Source organism: Leucopleurus acutus (assembly GCF_964270905.1).
Source record: "Leucopleurus acutus genome assembly, chromosome: 2".
In the NCBI taxonomy this organism is placed as follows: domain Eukaryota; kingdom Metazoa; phylum Chordata; class Mammalia; order Artiodactyla; family Delphinidae; genus Leucopleurus; species Leucopleurus acutus.
In genome coordinates this window covers 153,706,556-153,731,732 of record NC_139143.1, presented here as the reverse complement: position 1 = coordinate 153,731,732, position 25,177 = coordinate 153,706,556, and the positions used below count along the sequence as shown (strand labels likewise).

At 36.2% G+C, this 25,177-nt stretch overlaps 1 protein-coding gene across 1 annotated transcript in view; it reads right to left on the bottom strand.

Moving 5' to 3' along the window:
- The window catches only part of SPATA6 (spermatogenesis associated 6), a gene marked incomplete at its 5' end in the record, with an annotated part of 150,212 nt that overhangs the window by 109,792 nt on the left and 15,243 nt on the right, over window positions 1-25,177 (bottom strand). The window contains 2 exon segments of the mRNA XM_082834204.1: window positions 14,998-15,046; window positions 16,204-16,341. Of these exon segments, the coding sequence (XP_082690330.1) occupies window positions 14,998-15,046; window positions 16,204-16,341 (187 nt within the window).

Genomic DNA, 25,177 nt, shown 5'->3' with positions numbered 1-25,177 from the left:
AAGGATTCTGATTATTTATTTACATGTCTGATCCTTATTTTATTAAGATGGATACTCATTTGAACAAACGGCCTATATTTTATTCACTTCTGAATCCCCTATATTCTCTCACAGTGACTGAATCTGCACAGGCAATCAAAAAGTTTAAAAAAACAAATTTTATCATAAGCCAGTGGATAAGCAACTTTTGTTTTGGAAGACTTTTCTATCACCCCTTGAATCACACAGCATATTCCATGAATACATCATGCTGTTTCTCATCCTATTATCAATAAATGGAAGAACAGAAAAGAACTAATGCTAAAGATGATACTGAAATAAGAGACTGGTATTTAAGAAACCTGGTCTATTGCACTTACAATAATTATAATATCTGACCACAAAGTAAAACCCTATCCTTTAGAAAATATCTAAACATAAAATTTTATTAGAAATCAAACAAATTAAACAAACAGGATAAACATACTAACACTATATTTTTTCTGATGTCACTTATTCTGTAATCTCAACTATTTGAAAAACATTATTACAAAGTAGAAAACTACATTTTTTAATAAAGGATATGGATAGTCAAAATAATAGTATTTACTACCATTTAGAGAACATCTTCTGTGTGTCAGAAGATGTTCTCTAAATGGTATTCCTATGCGCTTCAAACAAATCCCTAAAACAACCCTAACAAGCCATTATTTCCATTTTACAGATAAGAAATAGAGACTAACGGTTAAGGTTACCAAACATAAATTCCTGAGCTGAGATCTGAGCTCAGCCTGCACTGTTTTCATTAACAATTCTACTAGAACTAGAAAGCAGTAATTTACAAAATATACAGTGAGGTAAGGAAGTTATATTTTGAATGAGGAGTAGAATAAAGAGATAGGATAGTAGCTAAATGAGGGTGAGGATGAAGACAGGAAATATCTTTTAAAGATGTAAACATACAACATAACATACAGTGTGAGGGTTAGCAAGAGAGACATTGCAAACACAGAGGGAAAAAAATCTAATGGTCAAGATACTAGAGATGGCATGAGGAGATGAATAAGAGGGACAAGTAGAATAATCTTGAGGAGAATGCAGAAACCTCATCTTCCAGGACCAGGAGAAAGGCGATAAGAATGAGAAACAATGTAGATGACTTTTAGGACAAGGGAGGAGTAAACTGAAGTGATTCACTAACATGGCCTCAATTTTAGTCAGTGAAGTAGGAAGTAGTCATCTGTTCATCTTAAGAAGGCTGGAGTTTAAACAGAGACATCTAATAAGAGAAATGAATATGTTTAAAATATCTACAAGATAAATTAAAAAGGAAGTTCTCCAAGAAGTAAAGGACTGAAAGGTAGCACTGAGAAATAACTTGTGTTAGCATCAATCTGAAGGTTATGAAAGCCCATCAGCAATACCAAATTAACCTAGTATAAAAAGCCAGGAAGGCAAGTTGTAGCACTGACCCGGGAATGGACATTTATTAAGAATCTCCGGTATGTCAACTTTGATGTAATATCTGACATAATGAAATAAATAAGTTAAAGTAAGATATAGAAAGTTTCAAATGTTTTTACCAACACAAAAAGGATATACCTTTTTAAGCAACCATGTCATGATTATATTTGATTCCTATCCCAGATGCTCAGGGAAAACGTCAATAAATTCCAAGAAGCAGTAATATTATAGGCTACATGCTCTGACTGAAAGACAAATTAACAGTATTTTTTAATATTTAAACTAATCATGGATAAATATTTGAAATACACTGAAAAGACATTAGCAGTCTTCAATATGAAGTTTCAGCAAAATGACTGGATACACAATAAATATTTTTATCACTTTCTTGTGTATCAACCATAAACAAAGGGAAAAAAGGAAAATTAGGTGAAGAACCTTATTCTCTAAAGCCACAAAATATATAACAGTTAGAAATAAACATAATAAGAACTGTATGGCAAGTATACGTATACACAGACACAGACACACACACACACACACACACACACACACACACACACTCTCACACACATACCCCAAAACCTTGGTAATATGTTGAAAGAAAGCATAACTTTAGTAAATCAGTATACATCACCTATCTACATGGGAAGAATGAATAATGTAAAAATGCCAATTCTCCCAAAATATAATTAAAATTAAAATTCAAAGAGGTTTATCTTAGACCTTAAAAAATGATTTTAAGTTCATCTAGAAAAATAAACATGTAGGAATATAAATGTGTGTTTATTAAATGAAAAGAACATGGATTATATAAAGCTGTAATAATTAACTATGCACTACTAGCCCAAATACAGATACTTAGAAAAATTAAACAGATATAATGGGGGGGGGGGGGACAAATGGGAGAGTATAGAGACAGGTTGAGGGTAGAAAGGATATTAAGGGGGAACAGATTTCTGCCTCAGATAATGGCAATTTACATAAAGCAGACCAAACATCTTATTAGGAAGACTAAGAAAATCAGGTCAAGTTATTTTTTAAAATCCACTTGAAGGCACAGAGAAGATAATACGGCAGTGAAGAATTACAGGGCCAAGTTCTAGGAGAAGAAAAGCCAGGGAGATGAGCCAAACATTGGAGCTGCTTTCTCCCCCAGGGCATTTGCTAATTCCAGAAATGGCAAATGAAGGATTGATAAACTTAGCTGAGATTTTGACGGTCTCACAGACCTAGAAGCAAAATATCACTACAGTGGCTATACCAAGAAGGACAGGTCTTCATAAATTCTCCACAGTTTGGGTAGAGCCTGTAAAAGACAACATCATAGGAATAAGCATGAACTGGAAATACCCTGGTGTTGTACACGAATTGAAACCCAGCGTCAAATCATCTTAATCTCTGACATTAGATTGACATGATTGAGGATTCTTAGTATCACTAGCAGCCTACAGAAGGGAAATAAAAGTCAAACATAAAGCCTACCTGGAGAACGACAGCATGATGTTATGCCTCCAATTACTTCTATAATTTTTCACATACAATGTTCAGTATTCAAAAGGAATTGTACAATTATTTTTAGGGAACTGTTCAGCAGTATCAACAAAAGCTAAGTATACACCTATTCTATGACTCAGAAATTCCACTCCAAGAGAACTAGTATAAATGTTTACCAAAAGATATTTATAAGAATATTCATAATAAGCCAAGACTAAAAATCATCCTCATTAACAAGAAGTGAATAAATTACAGTACATTGACATAATGGAATACTAAAGAGCAATAAAAAAGAATGAACTACTGAAATACAACAACATAGGTGACTCTCACAGACATTTGGCTGAGTGAAAAAAGCCATGTGCAAAGGAATACATATTTATGATTTAATTTACATGAATTCCAAAACCAGACAAAAGTAATCAATGCTGACAAAAGTCAGAATAGTGATTATCTTGAGGGGGGTGTGACTGGTAGAGGCACAAGGAAACCTTTTTGGATGCTGGAAATGCTCTCTATCTTGATGAATGGTGCTTATGGATGTACACAAATGTGAATAATCACTGAAGGGTACACTAAGGATTAAAATTAGTATACTTTAGACACTAAGAACAGCTAAGAAAATCTTCAAAAAGAATAAACCTGGGATAAACAACAAAGTCCTAACGTATAGCACAGGGAACTATATTCAAAATCTTGTGTTAAACCACAATGGAAAAGAATATTTTAAAAAAGAATGTATGTATGTGTAGAACTGAGTCCCTCTGCTGTACAGCAGAACTGGCACACCAATGTAAATCAACTACACTTCAATTAAAAAATAATAAGTAAGTAAAAGTGAAAAAAAAAAGAATAAACCTGGAGGGCTTAAACTACCAGATACCAAAACTGAAGCTCCAGTAATTAAGAAAGCATAATATTTATGCAAGGACCATGAAACAAAATAGAAGATCTATTTTAAAAAATCCACATGTATGTAGGCACTTAATTTGTGATAAAGTAAACATTACAGAGCAATGGGAATAAAAGTTTCTTCACCAAATGGTATTGCTCAATTAGATATACATAAAATAGAAATAAAATGTTATCCCTTCTTCATACCATATATAAAAATAAGAGCCAAGGGGACTGTAAATCTGAATGTATATGGTAAAGAAATAAGGTTTCTAGAAAATTATATAGAATATCTTCATAACTTGGGGTAGGGAAAAAAAATTCTTTAACATGACCCAAGAAAAGCACTAAACATAAAGGAAAAGATTAATAAATCAAACTACATTATTAAGTCAGATTATATTAAAAATAAACTTGTTCACCAAAAGAACAAGAATCACTAATGGATTAAAAATGCAAGCCACAGAGTGAGAAGCTACTTGCAACACATATAACTGACATAAAGCTTATTAACTAGAAAATATAGAGAAGTCCTACAAATTAGTAAGAAAATAATAAACAACCAAAAGGAGAAATGAGCAAAAGACAAGCATTTCACACACAAATACAAAAAGATGTCCAAAAACGATGATGTCATTTATTGTCACGGAAATGCAAAATGAAACCACTGTTCACTCACCATAATGACTAAAATGAAAAAGTCTGGCAATGCCAGGAGTTGGCAAGAGAGAACAGAACTAGAGGTTCTGTTCTAGGGGTTCTGTGGAGAACAGAACTTTCATCAATGGCAGCGTGTATATTGATAGAGAAACACTGGAAAACTGTTTGGCATTGTCTACTCATACTGACCCTAAGACTCAGCAATTCCACTTCTATATATATTCCAAATAGGGGTGCATGCTCATGAACATCAAGGCATGTAATCAAGAATGTTCACAGCAACTTTATTCATATCAGCAAAAACTAGAAATAACCTAAATGCCCTTTAATATCTGTAAATAACAGAATAAATGAATTGGAGTAGAGTCACATAATGAAGATACTATATAGCAATAAAGATAAATGAATTAGTTATCAAAACACAAATCAGTTTCTCAGCAAAATGCTGAGCAAAAGAAGCCAGGGACAAAAGAATTTGCACATTACAATTCCATTTATTTAGTGTTCAAAAACAGGCAAAACTAAATGACAATATTAGATGTTAAAATGGAAATTCCTTTGTGGAACACAGAGGAAATAGAGATTAGGAGGTGGTATAAGGAAGGCTTTCTGAAGTTTTGGCAATGTTCTAATTCTTGACCTAGGTTGTAGTTACACAGGTATTCACACTGTAATATTTCAGTGAGCTACAAATGAATGCTTCCAGTTAGAGATAGTAGGTTAAATGTATGCATTAGCTTTTGTTCCCTTCTGAACCCTCACTAAAAGAATAAAAGGATTAAACACACACACATACCAACTCACAATGACAAAACTAAAGAGAAAACAGTTTGAACAAAAATGGTAACTGAGTTAACAGCCTGGAGAAAGAATCTTAAGCCAATAGAGAGGAAAGCTTAGAAGCAAACCATTTTATACTAAGGAACTCCTAAGAGACGTAGCAATTGGTGGTGCTAGGTACCTCTGGAAATGACAGAATCAGTGGGGTTAAAAACCCGAGTAATAATTGAAAGTTGAAGAAGCAGTCAAACCCCAGATCCTTCTTCCAATTTACACCACTAGGAAACTGCCCTTCCCCGTTCCCAGGCAGGTGACTGGAAGTTATTCTCTAGAGAGTTGGAGCAGAGGAGGGAGGGAGGGGGGGAATGGAAGTTTATTAGAGAAAGAAGAAGAAGAAGGAGAGGGAAGAAGAGGGTTAGGAGGAAGAGAAAGAGGAGGAGAAGTAATAGTAGTAGTAGTTGTCTTCACTGGAATGGAAACAGCAGGTACAACTGACAGCAGGGGTAATACTATATGAAAACAGGTAGATTAAGAGTCTGGGCTATACAATGAGATTTTACTACAGCTTCTTCCACTACAAGGTTCTATAAACAGGTCGCCAAGTATATAGCCTCTAGGAGAAATATGTGAATGATTCTTTTACTGAATATGACCAGCTGAAGAGAAAAGATACAAAAAGATAGTGACATAATTTCCAATAAAATGACCCAGAGAAATCACCTACAATAGAGTACACATTGACAATCTGCATCCAGGAGGAACCCCAACAGACTTAGCAATTAGTGGTACCAGGCACCTCTGGCACATAACTTCCAAAAGCATTTCAGTCTTCTATTCTTAAATATGAATAGATGGCCAATAATTTGATGAAATATGAAAGGCAGAAGCAAAAACACAAAATAAAAGCGAAGACTAGAATTTTCAAGTCTCTCCAAACCTGCCTTCCATAAAAACATATGCAGCAATTACACAGCAGAAAACTACAGACATTTACAATAAAATAAGATGACAAGATATCTCCACAAACCCTAAGATAAAGCAGATGATGATAAACCACCAACAACCACAAAACCTGTGAGGTATCAGCATCTACCTATGCAGGAGAAGCAGAAGAAAGCAAGGGAGTATAAAGGACCTGGGAAGAGTTACCCTAAATACCCAACTGGTACTCAGTAGGAAGAAGTAGATCAATCTGAGAAAAGCAGTTGAAATTGGAAGGGTGTTTGCCCATTCCAATAGCAGGTGAGTTCAAAAGAGTACAGTAAGGTCCAAAGGTGGTAAAGTAGTCTGGTAGCCTGTAAGAACTACAGAAACTGAACACCCAGGGTTCCTGGACAGGATGGAGCACAAGAAACCAGGAAAAACGGTAGAGAACAGAATACAAAATAAACAGGATAAAAATGTAGAAAGAGAAAACGCAGAAAAAGAAACAACAGCAGAAAAAAACTATCAAAAGTGGAATGGAACAAAGGCAGAAAATTCCAGAAAGCAAGTCACCATACTTTGAACACTATATAAGGGAGCTTGGTGAAGCTATCAACAATTATCCTAAATCACGCTTCCTTCTAAGAATTCACGGGAAAAAATCTAAATTAAGAATGAGCAAAGAAAAGGATCACAGTCAAACACATACCAAGTTCTTGTTTAAAAGATAATAATAGTGAGCAAAAGAAAAAAGTTCCTACAGTGAAAGCATCCAAAAGACATGCTTTCAAAATAAATAAAAACTATAATCTACTACTTGAAAGTTAAGGAAGTAATATATTAAGCAACTACATAAATCAAATTTAGAAAAACACAGAAGAAAGACGGTATAACTTAGGAAAGAAGCAGAAACGGAGAAGGAAGTTGTTCCAGAAATGAAGATTAAACTAAAGCAAATAATCGCAACAGATAGTGTCTTAAAAGAAATAAAAGAACAAAAAGTTGTTTTAATCAAAAAGAAACAAAAAGATTTTAAAATACGAGTAAAAATAACAAATACTAAACATGCAAAAAAATATCCAACATAGACCCTGATGAAAAACACTAAGGCAAAGGAAGAAAATAAATATTAAACGGCATATATAGTTCATGAAACTTTACAGAAATGAAAAAAGATTACAAACTACAAAGGAAGGAGAATGCACTGTACCTAAGAGTACCAAGCCATAAAAAGCAACTTCAGGACATATTCTAGTAACATTACTACACTTTAAAAATAAATTAAAAAGTTTTATTAGGCCTCTAGGCAAAAAAACAAACATGATTCATAAGTGAAAGAACATTAAACTGTGAGAAAATAATGTAAATACCTGAGGGAGAATTGGGGTTAAGTTAAGCAAAAACAAAAAAACTAAAACTATAAAACAAAGCAAAGGAAAGTAATTATTAGTTCAAGTGAAAACAAAATCCTTGCAGAAAAAGTATGATAGTATATATACCACAGGGTTCAGCTATAATACTTTTTACATGATCTTAACAATATAATCTAAAATTATGATATAACTGTATTAAGAGAAGAGAAAGACAGAAAATGGGCATGTATATATTTTGAGAGCAAAGAGAGAACATATGAAAACTATTTAAATCCTCATTTTTCATAAGGGAAAGTAGAAATAATGTCCAATATTTAAAAATCAAACGTTTCAAATGCAGTATAAGCATGTTGGAGACAATGGAGGTGAATACAAAGAAAAACAATTTTAAAAAAAAGAAAAGCAGTCGTTAGGGGAGTAGGAAATGATGGAGGATAGGGATGTTACAGGACTGCTGTTTGCAATCAGCTCTGTAGACTATATGTAACTCTGCTATGAAGAAAATTAAAATAATTCTATAACCAATTAAAAATATAATTTCAATATAATTAAAAACCAGACTTAAGGTAAGACATTAATATTTACATATATGCATATGTATGTATATATGCACCTTGCCTGACAGCAAGTCCTACAGAATAATAAAATTAATTGCCTGGTAGTTCTCTGGGTGAAAAGTTCTAACACCATGTGCACAATGTGCTTACCCTTTCCAGTCTGAAGAACTTGCCTTGCTTTGACACTGCAAATTCAGTACTTGTAAATTGGACAGAAGAAAAAGTTCCACTTTCTTTTCAAATAAATATTAAAAACAAAAACCATTTCATAAAGGAAAGTAAAAGGTTAAAAATAAAGCCAAAGAAGGGAATAGCCCTTTTATAAGGGATATAAGTAAAACAAAAGTACCCCACACTAGCCAGAATCATTCTGGAAGGGGCCAAACACAAGCAGAATATAGCCAATAAAACGTCAATCAAAATATTACATGGGTGTTTAGTATTGCCAGGTATTATTTCTGTGAACAAATTACAGTGAAGAAAAATAAACACAGCTGTTAACAAAATATATTTCCAAATATAGTTTTTAATTCCAATAAGTTTGCTAAAGGTATCAGTGGTCTCAGAAGTTTCAGTGATCTCAAGAAGAGTATAAAGTTTAAAAACAAAGGGTTTAAATAGAAAACAAATTTAAGATTTGTGTCAATATACTATATACCTTCTGAATCTACCATTGACACAATGAATCACTGCCAAAGTGAAGTAATGAAATAAACAATACAGGTAGAATTGTTATTGAAACTCCTCAACTGTAAAGAAGTGGCCTGAAAAGTAATTGCTTGGGTTTAATTAGTTTATATTTTATCACAAGAACATAGATTAACTTCTAAAGAGAAAACTATTTCCTAGTTTCTATAAACAATGTTCTATTCTTTTATATTTAAAAATATATATTTTGGCAAAAATACTTCAAGAAGAAAAGACCTTAAATTATTAATGGAAAAGTTTTTAGAGAACTAATGTTCCTGGAAACCAAATAATAGGTTCATGTAAATTACATCTCCTGGAACATATAGTATAATTAATCCCATTTTACAGTTGCTCTTTCTTATAACTAAATAATGACAATTTCCCTCCTTCTGTAAAAATTGTCATTTTCACATGTACTTTCAAGCCAAGTTACAAAGTAAATGTACTCCAGTACTCCAGAAATCTTAGTCTCATGGAGCAAATCAAAAGCTACCATAAACACCTTGAGAGAGAGTGCCAGAATGCCATTAACACTCTGTACCAGCAAGAGTAATTGCTATAACAATTTTCAATAAATGCCTATTTACCTGCCCTAACTGCAAGGGCGAACTGCTGGGAATGCATCTGCCATCATGGATTTAAAATATGAATCCTGAGTCCTACAAGCTCTCCTGACCACTGAGGCAGGGACTCTCTCATTTATAGACACTGAAGGATTTATTCTCAGCCTTCAAATCTTCACCTGAAAGCGTTCTGAATACCCCAGACACCAGGTAAGCACTAATTTCCAGAAGCTGAAAAGCAGAGGCTATAATGAAACTGCTATTTTTCCCTACAGGCGAGAGAAAACAATAGGGACAGCTATTAATCTACTGCAATATAAATAAAGATCGCATCTTCTCTTTATCCAAACGAGAATGAAGCCAGAGCAGCTATTATTATATTACAAATTTTCAAATACAAAATACATCTCCTAATCAAAGGATTGTATATTACAAACAGGTATCTCTCGGTAGGACAGTTCCAACACTCATGAAAACAGTAATGAGAGGCAGTTATACGATGCATTTATGATATTTTATTTAACTCCTTGAACATCAAATACCTAGTATGTGTCAAGTATTGTCATATGCACACAACAGCTACAAAAAAGGAAAAGTCAATGCTCTTACGAAATTATCACTCTAATGAGAGAGAAAATAAAAAAATAAATAATATATCAGTGCTAGGAAGAAAAACAGGAGGACCATTCATCCCTATTTGCCCTGAGCAGTACCCTTTTCACAGCCGTTGTCTTGGTGGAAATACTAAAAACACACTCTTTTACTCTCAAAGTATTCTGGTGTAGAAGATATAATAACCTTAATGATAATGGGATAGAGATTGAGATATTGACCAAAAGGGGGAGCTATTTTTAAATACTTTGGTGAGAAAAGATCTCTCATTATAATGATAAATTTGAGGAGTGACTTGGAGAGAGGGAGCAGGCAAATCCGTATCTGTAGGAAGAGCTTTTCAGGCAGTGTATTTGTGGCAGTATGTAGCTGACCCCTGAACAATGCAGAAGCTAGGGGTGACCATCCTCCTGCAGTTGAAATCCGCACATAGATTACAGTCGGCCCTCCATGTCAGTTCCTCCATATAAATGGTTCCTCCGAGTCTGCAGTTCAGCATCCACAGGTTCAACCAACCACAGATCATGTACTGTAGTATTTACTACTGAAAAAAATCCATGTGTAAGTGGACCTGCACAGCTCAAACCCACCTTGTTCAAGGGTCGAGTGTACTGTGTACGTGTGACAGAGTATATTTGTGTGTGTGTGTGTGTGTGTGTGTGTGTGTGTGTGTGTCTGTAGAAGAAAATCTACAAAGCTTCAGTGAAAAAGGAAGAAACTCCAGTTTCAATAGAGTAGTCTATAAAGTAGAAAATTTTTCATTCTCTTTCTTACCTAAAAATGGATCCCAGGAAATGGCTTTAGTCATAATTAATTTTAGTCTGGTAGATTCCAGGATTAAAACCATTTCCCTAAAGAGAATGCCTTCTCTATGAATGTAAAATAGCCCTATATGGCTTTTAATGTCATTGGCCCTTAATATCACTTTATATTTATACATCATAAATATATATTTCCCCAGAAGCTTGGTGATTCTGGGGTGCAGATATGGTATGAATGGAACTTGGCAGTTCCCCAATAATAAGAGTAATAATAATAACACACCACCAATAAAAATAAACAAGGGACATTTTAAGTGTTTACTGTGTGCAAGGGACTGTTCTAAGCATTTTATCTGAGGTTACTCAAGTATCTGACTATTTATCAGACTGCCCAATTAAGGGGGTCTTTGAATCTCCTTGAGCATTTGTACCATATACCAAAGAAAAAACAGATCCTTACCTCTCAACACACACAAAAATTAACTCAAAGTGGACCATTGGCCTAAATGTAAGGGATGAAACTATAAAATTTGTAGAAGAAAAGAGAAAATTTTTGTGACCTTGGGTAAGGCAAAGACTTCATCAAAAACATGATACATAAAAGAAAAAAATTGATAACCTGGACTTTATAACTTTTGTTCTTCAGAACACCCCATTAAAAGAATGAAAAAAATAAGCCACAGACTGGGAGAAAATACTTACTAATCATATATCTGATAAAGAACTTATATTTAGAATATTTTTAAAAACAAAAAAAAACTTACAATTCAGTAAGAAGACAAACTACCCAGTTCAAAAATGGGCAAAATATTTGCACAAGCATTTTATAAGAAAAAGCTACATGAATAGCTCATCTGCACTTGGAAAGATGCTCAACATTATTAGTATTAAAAGGCAAATTAAAAATACATTGAGAGGGCTTCCCTGGTGGCGCAGTGGTTGGGAGCCCGCCTGCCGATGCAGGGGACACGGGTTCGTGCCCCGGTCCGGGAGGATCCCGCATGCCACGGAGCGGCTGGGCCCGTGAGCCATGGCCGCTGAGCCTGCGCGTCCGGAGCCTGTGCTCCGCCAACGGGAGAGGCCACAACAGTGAGAGGCCCGCGTACCACAAAACAAAAACAAAACCAAAAACAAACAAACAAGCAAAAAAATACATTGAGATACCACTACACATCTATATATTCCAAAAAGACTAACAATATCAAGTCTTGGGGATGATATGGAAAATCTTCATATGTTGCTGGTGGTAATGTAAAATGGTACAGTAACTTTAGAAAACAGGCTGACAGTTTCTTAAAAAGTTAAACATATACTTAGGATACAACCCAGCATGTATCCATATACTCACAGCAACATTGCTCATAATAGCCAAAAACTTGAAACAATCCAAATGTTCATCAAATGGTGAATGGAAGGGGAAAAAAAATTCCATACAAGATGAATATTATTCATAAATAAAAAGGAATGAACTACTAATATGTAGAACAACATGAATAAACCTCAAAAACATTATTCCAAGTAAAAGAAGCCAGGCACAAATGACTAAATGTTATAAGAACCCACTTATATAAAATTTCTAGAAAAGAAAAATATACAAAGATAGAAAATAGATCAGTGGTTGTGGGGACTGGAAGTGGGCATAGAGACTGAGTACAAGCAGGTATCAGAACTTTTGGGGTAATGGAAACATGCTAAATTGGATTGTGATGACGGCTCACAACTATATATATTTTCTAGAAATCACTTAAATACAGTTACAATGGGTAAATTTTGTGATATGTAAGTTATACTTCACTAAAGCTATTAAAGTAAGGAAAGGAAAGATGACACTACCTTTCCTACAAGAACAGTATTTCAGGGTCATCACATTGCTGATAAGGAAAATATCTGTTAGAGAAGAATTCCAGCTAACACATATAGAAAAAATTAACAGTATTAGAAAAATCACATTTGGTAACCCCTAATGAAAAGACAGGTCTCAAGGAATGCTGAAGCTGTTCGATGAAAGGCGGTAGAGGAGGTTTATCATGGAGGAATCAGGCTGATGCTGCCTGGAGGCAAAAGATAAATCTTAATATCACTAAACTTAAGACAATCAGACATTATATGCCACTTGATATGATGCAATAGTAAGTACAGAGCACCAATTATGAAGGATTCTTGCCAAAAAAACAAAATAAGCCTGAATCGAACCAAACCTTTAGGTCTAATTTTCAGTTTACATAATATAAGTGATGAATAAGCTAAACAACACTTTGAGGAAGCAGCAGCCAAATCCAAACTGTAGGACATTCTAAAGGACCTGAGTTTTCTAACAAATTTACAGCATTAGGAAAAAAAAAAGTGAGGGACACTACTACAGAAAAAAATAAACTGAAGAGCTAAACAGCCATATACATATGTGAACCACGCCTTGATGGGATCCTGATTTTTAACAAACAAACTGTATAAAGACATTGTGGTGGCAATTGGAGAAACCTGCATAATGACTAAGTATTCGATGTTATTAAGGAATTATTATTAATTTTGTTAGGTATGATACCAATATAGTGGTCATATTTTTTTCAAAAACGCCTTTATCAATTAGAGGTCATGCCAGAATATTTGCAGTGAAATAATGTATGTATAGAATTTGCTTTTAAATATTCCAACATTTTTTTTAAGTGGCAGGGTAAACATATAATACAATGGGCAAAATGTCAAAAAACTGTTGAAGCTGACAGGTATATGAGACTTCATCATTCCATCTTTTCCACTTTTAGTACAGTTTTAATTTTTCATATTAATAAGGTTAGGGGACAACAAAAAACTGCAAAGCTGAGAGGAAATTAAAAGTAAAAGAAAAGGGGCCCAAAGCTTACAAGAGAGATCAGGGATAAAGACTGCTGTGGAAGCCATCAGAAGATAGGTAAAACATGAAGCCAAGTCTTTGGAGAATATCATATAAGGAGAGAGTAGAAACTAAGTCAAAAGAGATCAGAGAAGCGAAGCCAGAGGAATTTGAGAAAGATACCAAAAAGTGGACTGTCAGTGATGAAGGAGGAAACCTAAGAGAAAAACTGAATCAGGGAAATCAAGACAAGAAAGATTCCAAATAATAATAACCACCACGTACTCTTAGAGACCCTAAATTTCAAATAAAATAGGAAAAATTATGTTTTTTAACAAAAGAATTTCAGAATGATAAGGGAAATAATTATCTTCATATTTCCTGAGATACGCAATTTCCGAAATACTGAACAAGATGTTCAAGAAAATTAAAAGTCATTACGCACTGGCACCAAGTTGCCACCTCACTAGTCTGCCATAGTGGAAGACAGAATACCAAGTGCAAGAACAGCTATAAAAAATAAATACAATACTGACATTAGCCATAAAGAGTTCTTTAAACTATTAACTCCCTGAAGGTAAAACAATGAGCCAGCCCTATTTCTACCCATATGCCCAGATTCTATCTAGCATGGTTCCAGGCTGCATGTTTCTATATTGCTAGAGTCCCAACGGGGTGCAAAAGGTATGGAAGGGACAGTTGACATTGATGATGCTCAATATTGTTGGCGTTTTGAGCCACAATTATATATTAGACCAATATGGTAATCCCTAATCCCTTTCTGATTACAAGGATAAATAACAGAGCTTTTCATTTCATACTCAGAGCTCAAATAACGTATTCCCAAACGTATACCTTTGCATTGCTGCTCTCACAAAAAAACTGGATCTTTTTATAGTTGATCCCTAGTACTTTGAAGAATTTACTGTTAACCACAGCCTTGAATACGTCACTTTCAAATAATTTATTAACATATTGCATATAATACAAAATGCAAAAGCATATATATTTTAAGCTACTATTACTTCAATCTTCTATTATTTACTCTCTTGATTTGCAATACAGTGAGGTTAAAGACATATTTTTGTTTGCAGGGCAAAGTCCCACCTAACATGAATCTCAGTTCTTACATCATTAACAGCCCATATCATTTTAATCAATAAATAGTTCAGATAAGTCTTTTTGTTATTCACAGATCAAACACAGAAAAAGGAAAAATTCCCCATCTCTCTGCAGCACACGTAGTTTTTATTATTTCCAGGTATATTCCAAAATTCTAAAAAGTGTAAAAAACTTCTCACCTCAAGATTTTTGAAGTTCTTGTTTGACCCTTTTTGACTTTCATCTAACTCAGGATTAAAGAGCATGATTCTAAAATCTCTTAGAATCAGAAATTAAAAGTTAAAAACTTACATTCAAGCTGTGCAACCACATCTCCAGGGTCTACTGCTTCAGGGAACACCTATAGTGAGAGAATGCAGAGGGAAGCAGGATAGAGAAGAGAACGTAAAAGGAAGACATATATGAAATAGTTTTTGTGTTTTCCTTCTCATTCCTAAAATATTCCTTTCCCAACCAAAGAAACTTCTGACATTACTGAGAACTGTCACTTCCTCTCTGCTTCCCATGATCACTATACAAGATTTTACCAACAAACAAAAATTACATCTGGCTCTGCCTCCCTCTCCAATTTGATCTGCTAGCAGTCCTCCCTTTGTTACCACGGTCATACTTGCCTCCTTGGTGTTCCTCCAGCTCATCAAGCTTATTACCAACAAGACACCTTTATACTTTCTGTTCCTCTGCTTAGAATGCTTTTACCCTAGACCTTTAAATAACTGAGACTGTCTCATAATCCAGGCTCAGTTTCAATGTTATTGCCGTCTCTGACCACGCTTTAAAATAAAGAATCCCCCTAATCCTTCTGTCCCCTTACCCTCCCTTTATTCTCTTCATGACACTTACTACTTACTTGATTATTGTCTGTTTCACCTATTACAATGAAAGCTCCAAGAGGGGAGCATGTTTGTTTTTTTTACCCAGTGCCTAGAACAGTGCATGGAACAGAGCAGGTACTCAGTAATTATCTGTGGAGAAGAGGAAGGAGAAAAAGGAAGGAAGGAGGGAAGGAGGAAAGGAAGAAAGGAGGGAAGGAAGGAAGGAAAGAGGGAAGTAGACAAGGAGAGAAGGAAAGGAAAAAGTGAGAAATACAATTGGTAATAATTACCCCAAAGCACCAGATTCAGGGGGGAAAAAAGAAAAGAGACTTATAGAAAGAAGCACAACATGACAGTCATAAGCAAAATATGACCTATTCTTACCTATTAATATCTCCCCCATCTCTTCTATGAAAATGATTACTTAGAATGCAAGGTGCTATGTTTTACATAAAGACCACCAGGACAATTTTAGAAGTAAACTGATCCATCACGAAAAAGAGGCAACTGATTCAATGTGTAATATAATGCATATTTATTTTCAAGCTTCCAGATTTAAGTTACAAATCTCCTTCTGAATTAAATCAAAGTGCATAGTCAACAATAGTAATATGTGTTATTCAAAATTTGGAACCACTTTGATTTTTTACTGGTTAACATTTGATTGGATATTTGAACTCACCTTTTCAAACACCATTCTGGCATTGAAGACCAGTGGAAAACTGGCTGGGACACATTGTGTCTTTTTGTATTGGCCAAACACACAGATGCTAAGATAGATGTCCTCCTTGTCTTTCAGCACCACTCCTGGGCAAGTTACCTGAAAGAAATTAGACAGATGAACGTGACTGCTTCATGAATTCCCTGAACTACTGTACTAAAATAACTTACCAAACATTACATAAAAACACTAGTCTGCTAAGCTAATAAAAATATGCACAAGTTAAGGAAAAAAAGAGAGATTCTAGTATTTACAGAGTTAAATGAAATGCCTTTATAACTTCCATCTCTCTGAGAAATCTATGATTTTCCACTTGGTTATTTGTGCTCTATGTACTGGCTCTTGGGACAGACACTAATAGTTTTAAACAGTAAGCCTCAGGCTCCCACTTTATGTAGAATGCTGACATAAACTTATTCAGCATCATTTAATCACAAAGGATTAAGACTCAGCAGAAATAAAGCACAATACTAGAAGACAAAAAAAAATACCAAAAAAAGCACAAATCTGACCTGTATCACCCTAAGTCGCAGCCCATATACACCCTCATCAAAGAAATATGACAAACCTTCAAAGCAAGTGAACTGTAAGTTTCTAGCCCAATGAAATATTTTTTAAATATAAAACTGCACACAACTATTCTCACACAAGGTATAGGCATAAGATGTAGGGTTTCTAAAAAATACATAGCACAGTCTCTCCAGTTCCTGCCATATTTCATTGTCAGTGATCAACCATACCCTTAGTAGGCTATTGAAGATTCTCTAAGATTTGAATCCAACTTATCATATAGCAATATTACTTGACACCTCCTAAAAATACAATCAAAGTATATTTGTTATTGTTTTCTGAACGCACACATTACTTTCTTGCCTCGCATTCTTCCATTATCTGGATTACTGCTCATTTCTACTCCATGCCATCTCCTCCTCATCTACTTCTACCTCCCAAGGCTTACATTAACTGCCATCCCATACACAAAACTTCTCTTGATTCACCAACTGTCACTATTCAATTCAATCTAATTCAAACATTTATTGTGAATTTATTATAGTGAAGTAAATAGTTTTAAGTTCTCACAGCATTTTATTGTTCTCTTAAGGCCCTAATTATTGTCTCTATGCATTTTAATGAAGTGGGTACACCTCACCTATTTTATTTGATTATAAATTCCCTGAGAACAGAAACTCTAATTTCCTCATCAATGTACCCCAAAACACAGACTTTCCATATTAAGAAGCAGCTTAGAAATTATCTAGTACAGCTTCGAATTTTTTATATAGGGAAACAACAGAGACCCAATAAAGTGAAGGTGATTAACTTACTTAAAGTCACACAATAAATGAGTCAATACAATACATTCAAAGTACTTAGAACAGTGCCTGACAGTGCTTTAAATAAATACTAGTGAGCTTCCCTGGTGACGCAGAGGTTAAGAATCCACCTGCCAATGAAGGGGATATGGGTTCGGGCACCGGTCCAGGAAGATCCCACATGCCGCAGAGCAACTAAGCCCGTGCACCACAACTACTGAAGCCTGCACGCCTAGAGCCCGTGCTCTGCAACAAGAGAAACCACTGCAATGAGAAGCCCATGCACTGCAAAGAGGAGTAGGCCCCACTCGCCACAACTAGAGAAAGCCCACGCACAGCAACAAAGACCTAACACAGCCAAAAATAAATGAATAAATAAAAATAAATGTATAAAAAATAAAAATAAAAAAATAAATACTATAGTTATTATTAGAACGAAAACCACTATCATCTACCATCTTAATATAGACTATTGCACTGAATAAATGACTAAGACTTCATGTCCCTCTGTATACAGCAGTTAAGATTATTTTCTATGCTAGCTATTTTGACTCCATCTACCCCTTGTTCTATTTTCTACTTTTGTCCTAATAATTCACTATTGATTATTAAAATCAAGGCCCTCAGAAATCTCATTCTGTCCATCAGCTTCATTTTCTATTCTGCCTCATTTAAACCAAACCTGTTAAGAGTACCTCTAAGTCTGTGTTATGCCTACAGATGAGGCTGGTCCAAGTTGAGATGGACAGTTAATGTAAAATACAAGATTCTGAAGACTTTTGAAGACTTGCTCAAAAATATTTTAAAGAATGTTTACAAAACAAGTGTAAAAAAACTCATTAACAACTTTTACACTAATTACATGTTGAAAGGATAATATTTATACTGACTTAAATAAAATTACTGTTAAAATTAATTTTATCACTTCTTTTAATTATTTAATGTAGCTAGGGGAAATTTTTAAATTATATCCTTGGCTCAAATTATACTTCTATTGGACAGCACAGCTCTAACTGTCCTCACTGGAAAATACTGAGTCTCTTTCCAATTTGTAGTATATTTAAGAAGACATGACATTTTTCCTTAGCCACAGTTCTATAAATTCTGCCATTCTTTAAAGGAATACCATGGAAAGTTCCATAAAGAAGGCATCAAAAGAGGGGTTAAAGAAAATCCGACCGAACAAATATAAAACAAATAGCAAACTGGCTGGCTTAAACCAATCATATGGATAATTACATGAATGTAAATATCTTAAGTATTGTAACTAGAAGGCAGAAATTATTAGACTGGATAAAAAAGCAAAACACAATATGCTAGTCTGCAAAAACACAATTTTAAAGATTACGACATACATAGAAAAAGTTTTTTCATAATAGTAGAGTAAATATCTCCAAAATCAGCCCCTCCACAGAGAAGCTGAATAGATATTTTTCCAAAGAAGATATACAGATGGCCAACAGGCACATGAAAAGATGCTCAACATCACTAATTGTCAGGGAAATGCAAATCAGGACCACAATGAGATACCACCTCACACTCGACAGAATGGTTATTACCAAAAAGACAAGAAACAACAAGTGTTGGTGAAGATATGGAAAAAAGGGAACTCTCACACACTGTTGGTGGGATGTCAACTGGTGCAGCCATTATGGAAAACAGTATATCAAGAACTCAAAGAACTAAAATAGAACCAGTTATAGGATCCAGCAATTCCACTCCTGGGTATTTATCTGAAAAAAAGAAAATACTAATTTGAAAAGGTATATGGGGACTTCCCTGGTGGCGCAGTTGTTAAGAATCCTCCTGCCAATGCAGGGGACACAGGTTCAAGCCCTGATCCAGGAAGATCCCACATGCCACGGAGCAACTAAGCCCGTGCGCCACAACTACTGAGCCTGTGCTCTGGAGCCTGCGAGCCACAACTACTGAGCCCACGTGCCACAGCTACTGAAGCCTGAGCGCCTAGAGCCCGTGCTCCACAACAAGAAAAGCCACTGCAATGAGAAGCCTGTGCACCACAACAAAGAGTAGCCCCCCCGTCATAACTAGAGAAAGCCATGCACAGCAACGAAGACCCAACGCAGCCACAAATAAATAAATATAAATAAATAAATAAATATTTTAAAAAAAGAAAAGATATATGTACCATGTTCATTGCAGCACTATTTACAATAGCAAGATATGAAAGCAACCTAAATATCCATCAATAAATGAATGCATAAAGAAGGTGTAATACACAGAAACACATCCCCCCACACATACACACAGGGATATTACTCAGCCATAAAAAAGAATACAATATTGCCATTTGCAACAACATGGATGTACCTAGAGGGTATTATGCTAAGTGAAATAAGTCAGATACAGAAGGAAAAATACCATAAAGAAAACAAAACAAATGAACAAAACAGAGACACATAGATACAGAAATAAACTGGTGGTTGCCAGAGGGGAGGCGGTGTGGGGGGGGGTGGACAAAGTGGGTGAAGGGGATTAAGAGGTACAAACTTCCAGCTATTAAGTAAATAAGTAATGGAATTAATGTACAGCACAGGGAATATAGTCAATAATATTATAATAACTCCATATGGTGACAGACGGTAACTAGACTTATCCTGGTGATCATTTCATAATGTATAAAAATATTGAAACACTATGTTATACACCAGAAACTAATATAATATTGTATGTCAATTATAATTAAAAAAATTATTGTAACAAATGGTGAATATTTACTATGAGCCCTAAATTAGACAGTATTGTTGTATAAATGCTAAATTTATTGTGTGGGGGAATTGTATTAAATTTATATAGGAGAATGTCCTTGTTTTTAGGAGATTTACCCTAAAATATTTAGTGGTAAAGTGTCTGAATGTAAGCAACTTCAAATGTTTCAACAATATATTTTTATGCCTATATCTCTACTTCTATCATAGAGAGAGATAAATAAATCAGATGTGAAACAAACAAAAAGCCCTCTGTAAAAGCAATGAGAACACCAACAAAAACTGTCAAAATCAACTTTTTAGAGACCTAGAAATTAACCAGAAGTTTGCAACAATCTGAGGAGCATTTATTCAAGAAAAATAGCTGAATTTTGGTAAAAACAGTGATATTGTGGTGTTTTAACACACTTTATTCCCAATCTCCTCTACTCAAGTCTGCTATAGCCTTGACAACCAAGACAATCATGGTAGCCATGAAAACTAGCAGCCCTACAGCCACTGTAGGAAATCAGGTATAAAGCTACCCAAAAGCCCTAGCCTAAGGAATTGTCAACCCCATTCACAGGGCTTCTCTTTATTTGACTTGAATCAGAGCTTAGTCACAACAAACATCCTTTACCTGCAAGGCATTTGTCAGAAAAAAAAAAAAAGCAGCTATTGTTTAACATCAGGGATGCCTGAGGCAGTGCCAGTTGAAGCAAACAATAAGTGACCAAAACACTTAAAAGGCAAAGCTGGAGAACTCTGTGTGTGTGTGTGTGTGTGTGTGTGTGTGTGTGTGTGTGTGTGTGTGTGTGTGTGTGTGTGTGTGTGTGTGTGTGTGTGTGTGTGTGTGTGTGTGTGTGTTGGGGGGCTGTCTTTGACAAGCTGTGATACATTCTTGGCAATTTAGAAGGTCATGCACACGTGCAGGGCTACAAGCATACCCAGAAATTACTTAAGGAAGCCCTAATCTCTCACCTCTGGTTGATCTTGAGGCTTTGAAAATGTTGGAAGTGAAGACTAAGAGTTGTATATTACCTGCAGGGCATAGAAAGCATGTCCCAACATACTCAGCAATAGAGATACTCAGCAAAGACTGGGGGACTCACTGGTTCAAAGCATTTAAGGAAATATAAGCCCTGTCATTAGAGGGCCATGAAACTAACTGAGCAGAGACTTCAGTGGCCACACACAACAAAGAACATAGACTTTACAGAATATAGACATTGCCTCAGGAAAGTAAATAAACAAACAAAAAGCAACAACAGCAGCAAGAAAACAATAAACTCTGGGACATAGAGGAAGTCTGATTTACATAGTTCCATATTATATTATTTAAAATGTCCAGTTTTCAACAAAAATTATGACATGTAAAGAAACAAGGGTATAACCCATACATGGAGGAAAAGGCAGTCAGCAGAAAATGTCCTTGAGGAAGCCCAGAAGTTGGGCTTACTAAACAAGAGCTTTAAATCATCTATTATAAATATGTACAAAGGACTAAAGGAAAACGTATCTAAAGATCTAAAGAAAAGTATGGCGATGTGGCAAAGACGTCTCAACAAATAAGGAATATCAATAGATAGACATTATTTTAAAAAATAGAGATTTTAGAGTTGAAAAGTACAAAACAAATGAAAAATTCACTAGAGAAACTCAAGAGTAGATATAAGATAGCAGAAGAAAGAATAAATGAACCTGAAAATTTGTCAATTGAGATTATCCAGTCTGAGGTACAGAAAGAAAAAAGAAAAATGAATAGTCTCAGAGACTTGTAGGAAACCATCAAGCACAGCAACATAGATATAATGGGAGCCTTAAAGTAGAGGAGAAACGGCCAGAAAGAATGTTTGCAGAAATGATGGATAAAAATGTCTGAAATTTAAAGGAAAACAATCTATACATCCAACAAACTCCAATAACTCCAAATCACACACATTGTAAACAGGCGGTTCAAAGACAAAGATGAAGAGAGAATCTTGAAAGCAGCAAAAGTTAAATGATTCAGTAGGTACCAGAAATCCTCAACAGGAATAACAGCTGATTTCTCATCAGAAATATGAAGCCAGAAGAAAGTGCAATGACTTATTCAAAGTACTTAAAGAAGACTTTCAGTAGTTCAATATCCAGGCAATTCTCCTTCAAAAAGACGGAAAATTAAGACTTTCTCAAACAAAAACAGATAATCCATCACGAGCAGAACTTCCCTGTAAGAATTATTAAAGAGAATCCTTCAGAGACCTTCAAGATGGTGGAGGAATAAGACATGGAGATCACCTTCCACCTCACAAATACATCAGAAATACATCTACATGTGGAACAACTCCTACAGAAAACCTACAGAACGCTGGCAGAAGACCTCAGACTTCCCAAATCGCAAGAAACTCCCCCACATATCTGGCTATGGCAAAAGAAAAATGAAAAAACAGAGACAAAAGAATTAGGATGGGACCAACACCTCTGGGAGGGAGCTGTGAAGGAGGAAAGGTTTCCACACAATAGGAAGCCCCTTCACTGGTGGAGATGGGGGTGGCAGCAGGGAAGCTTCGGAGGAGAGCACAGCAACAGGGGTGCAAAGAGCAAAGAGGAGAGATTCCCGCACAGAGGATCAGTGCCAATCAGCACTCACCAGCCTGAGAGGCTTGTCTGCTCTCAGTGGGCGGGGGCTGAGAGCTGAGGCTTCGGCTTCCGAGGTCAGATCCCAGGGAGAGGACTGGGGATGGATGCATGAACACAGCCTGAAGGGGGATAGTGCGCCACAGTTAGCCAGGAGGTAGTCAGGAAAAAGTCTGGAATTGGATAAGAGGCAAGAGACCACTGTTTCGGGGTGCGCAAGGAGAGGGGATTCAGAGTACCGCCTAAGCGAGCTCCAGAGACAGGTGCGAGCCGCGGCTATCAGCGTGGACACAAGAGACGGGCATGAGACGCTAAGGCTGCTGCTGCAGCCACCAAGAAGCCTGTGTGCAAGCACAGGTCACTATCCACGCCTCCCCTCCTGGGCACCTGTGCAGCCCACCACTGCCAGTCCCGTGACCCAGGGACAACTTCCCCGGGAGAACACACAGCGCGCCTCAGGCTGTTGTAACGTCACTGTGGCCTCTGCCGCCGCAGGCTGGCCCCGCATTCCGTACCCTTCCCTCCCCCTGGCCTGAGTGAGCCAAAGCCCCCTAATCAGATGCTACTTTAACCCCGTCCTGCCTCAGCGAAGAACAGACACCCTCCGGCGACCTACACGCAGAGGCAGGGCCAAATCCAAAGCTGAACCCCAGGAGCTGTGCGAACAAGGAAGAGAAGGGGAATCTCTCCCAGCAGCCTCAGGAGCAGCAGATTAAATCTCCACAATCAACTTGATGTACCCTGCATCTCTGGAATACCTGAACAGAAGACGAATCATCCCAAAGTTGAGGAGATGGACCTTGTGTGATTTTGTCTGTATAGCTTTGCTTTTACCATTTGTCCAACGGTTCTGTCTGTCCATTTTTCTGTTTGTTTGTTTTTTTTTAGTACACTTTTTTAGCCCTTGTTATCATTGGTGGATTTGATTTTTGGTTTGCTTCCTCTCTTCTTTCTTTTTTTTTTATTAGTTTTCAATATTTTTTTAATTTTTAATAATTTTTTAAAATTTTTATTTTAATAACTTTATTTTATTTTATTTCCCTCCCTCTCGCCCTCCATCTCTCTCTCTCTCTCTCTCTCTCTCTCTCTCTCTTTCTTTCTTTCTTTCTCCCTTTTCTTCTGACCTGTGTGGCTGACAGGGGTCTAGTGCTCTGACCAGGTGTCAGGTCTGTGCCTCTGAGGTGGGAGAGCCGAGTTTAGGACATTGGTCCAACAGAGACCTCCCGGCTCCATGTAAGATTAAACAGCGAGAGCTCTCCCACAGATCTCCATCTCAATGCTAAGACCCAGCTCCACTCAAAGACCAGCAAGCTACAGTGCTGGAGACCCTACGCCAACCACCTAGCAAGACAGAAACACAACCCCCCCCATTAGAAGATAGGCTGCCTAAAATCATAATAAGGTCACAGACACCCCAAAACATACCACCGGATGCTTCCCTGCCCACCAGAAAGACAAGATCCACCCTCATCCACCAGAACACAGGCACCCGTCCCCTCCACCAGGAAGCCTACACAACCCACTGAACCAACATTACCCACTGGGGGCAGACACCAAAAACAGTGGGAACTACGAACCTGCAGCCTGTGAAAAGGAGACCCCAACCACAGTAAGTTAAGCAAAATGAGAAGAAAGAGAAACATACAGCAGATGAAGGAGCAAGGTAAAAACCCACCAAACAAATGAAGAGGAAATAGGCAATGTACCTGAAAAAGAATTCAGAATAATGATAGCAAAGATGATCCAAAATCTTGGACAGAATGAAGAAAATACAAGAAATTTTAACAAGGACCTAGAAGAACTAAAGAACAAACAAACAATGATGAACAACACAATAAATGAAATTAAAAATTCTCTAGAAGGAATCAATGGCAGAATAACTGAGGCAGAAGAACGGATAAGTGACCTGGAACATAAAATAGTGGAAATAACTACTGCAGAGCAGAATGAAGAAAAAGGAATGAAAAGAAATGAGGACAGTCTCAGAGACCTCTGGGACAACATGAAACACACCAAAATTCAAATTATAGGGGGCCCAGAAGAAGAAGAGAAAAAGAAAGGGACTGAGAAAATATTTGAAGAGATTATAGTTGAAAATTTCCCTAATATGGGAAAGGAAATAGTCAATCAAGTCCAGGAAGCGTAGAGAGTCCCATACAGGATAAATCCAAGGAGAAACACGCCAAGACACATATTAATCAAACTGTCAAAAATTAAATACAAAGAAAAAATATTAAAAGCAGCAAGGGAAAAATAAGAAATAACATACAAGGGAATCCCCATAAGGTTAACAGC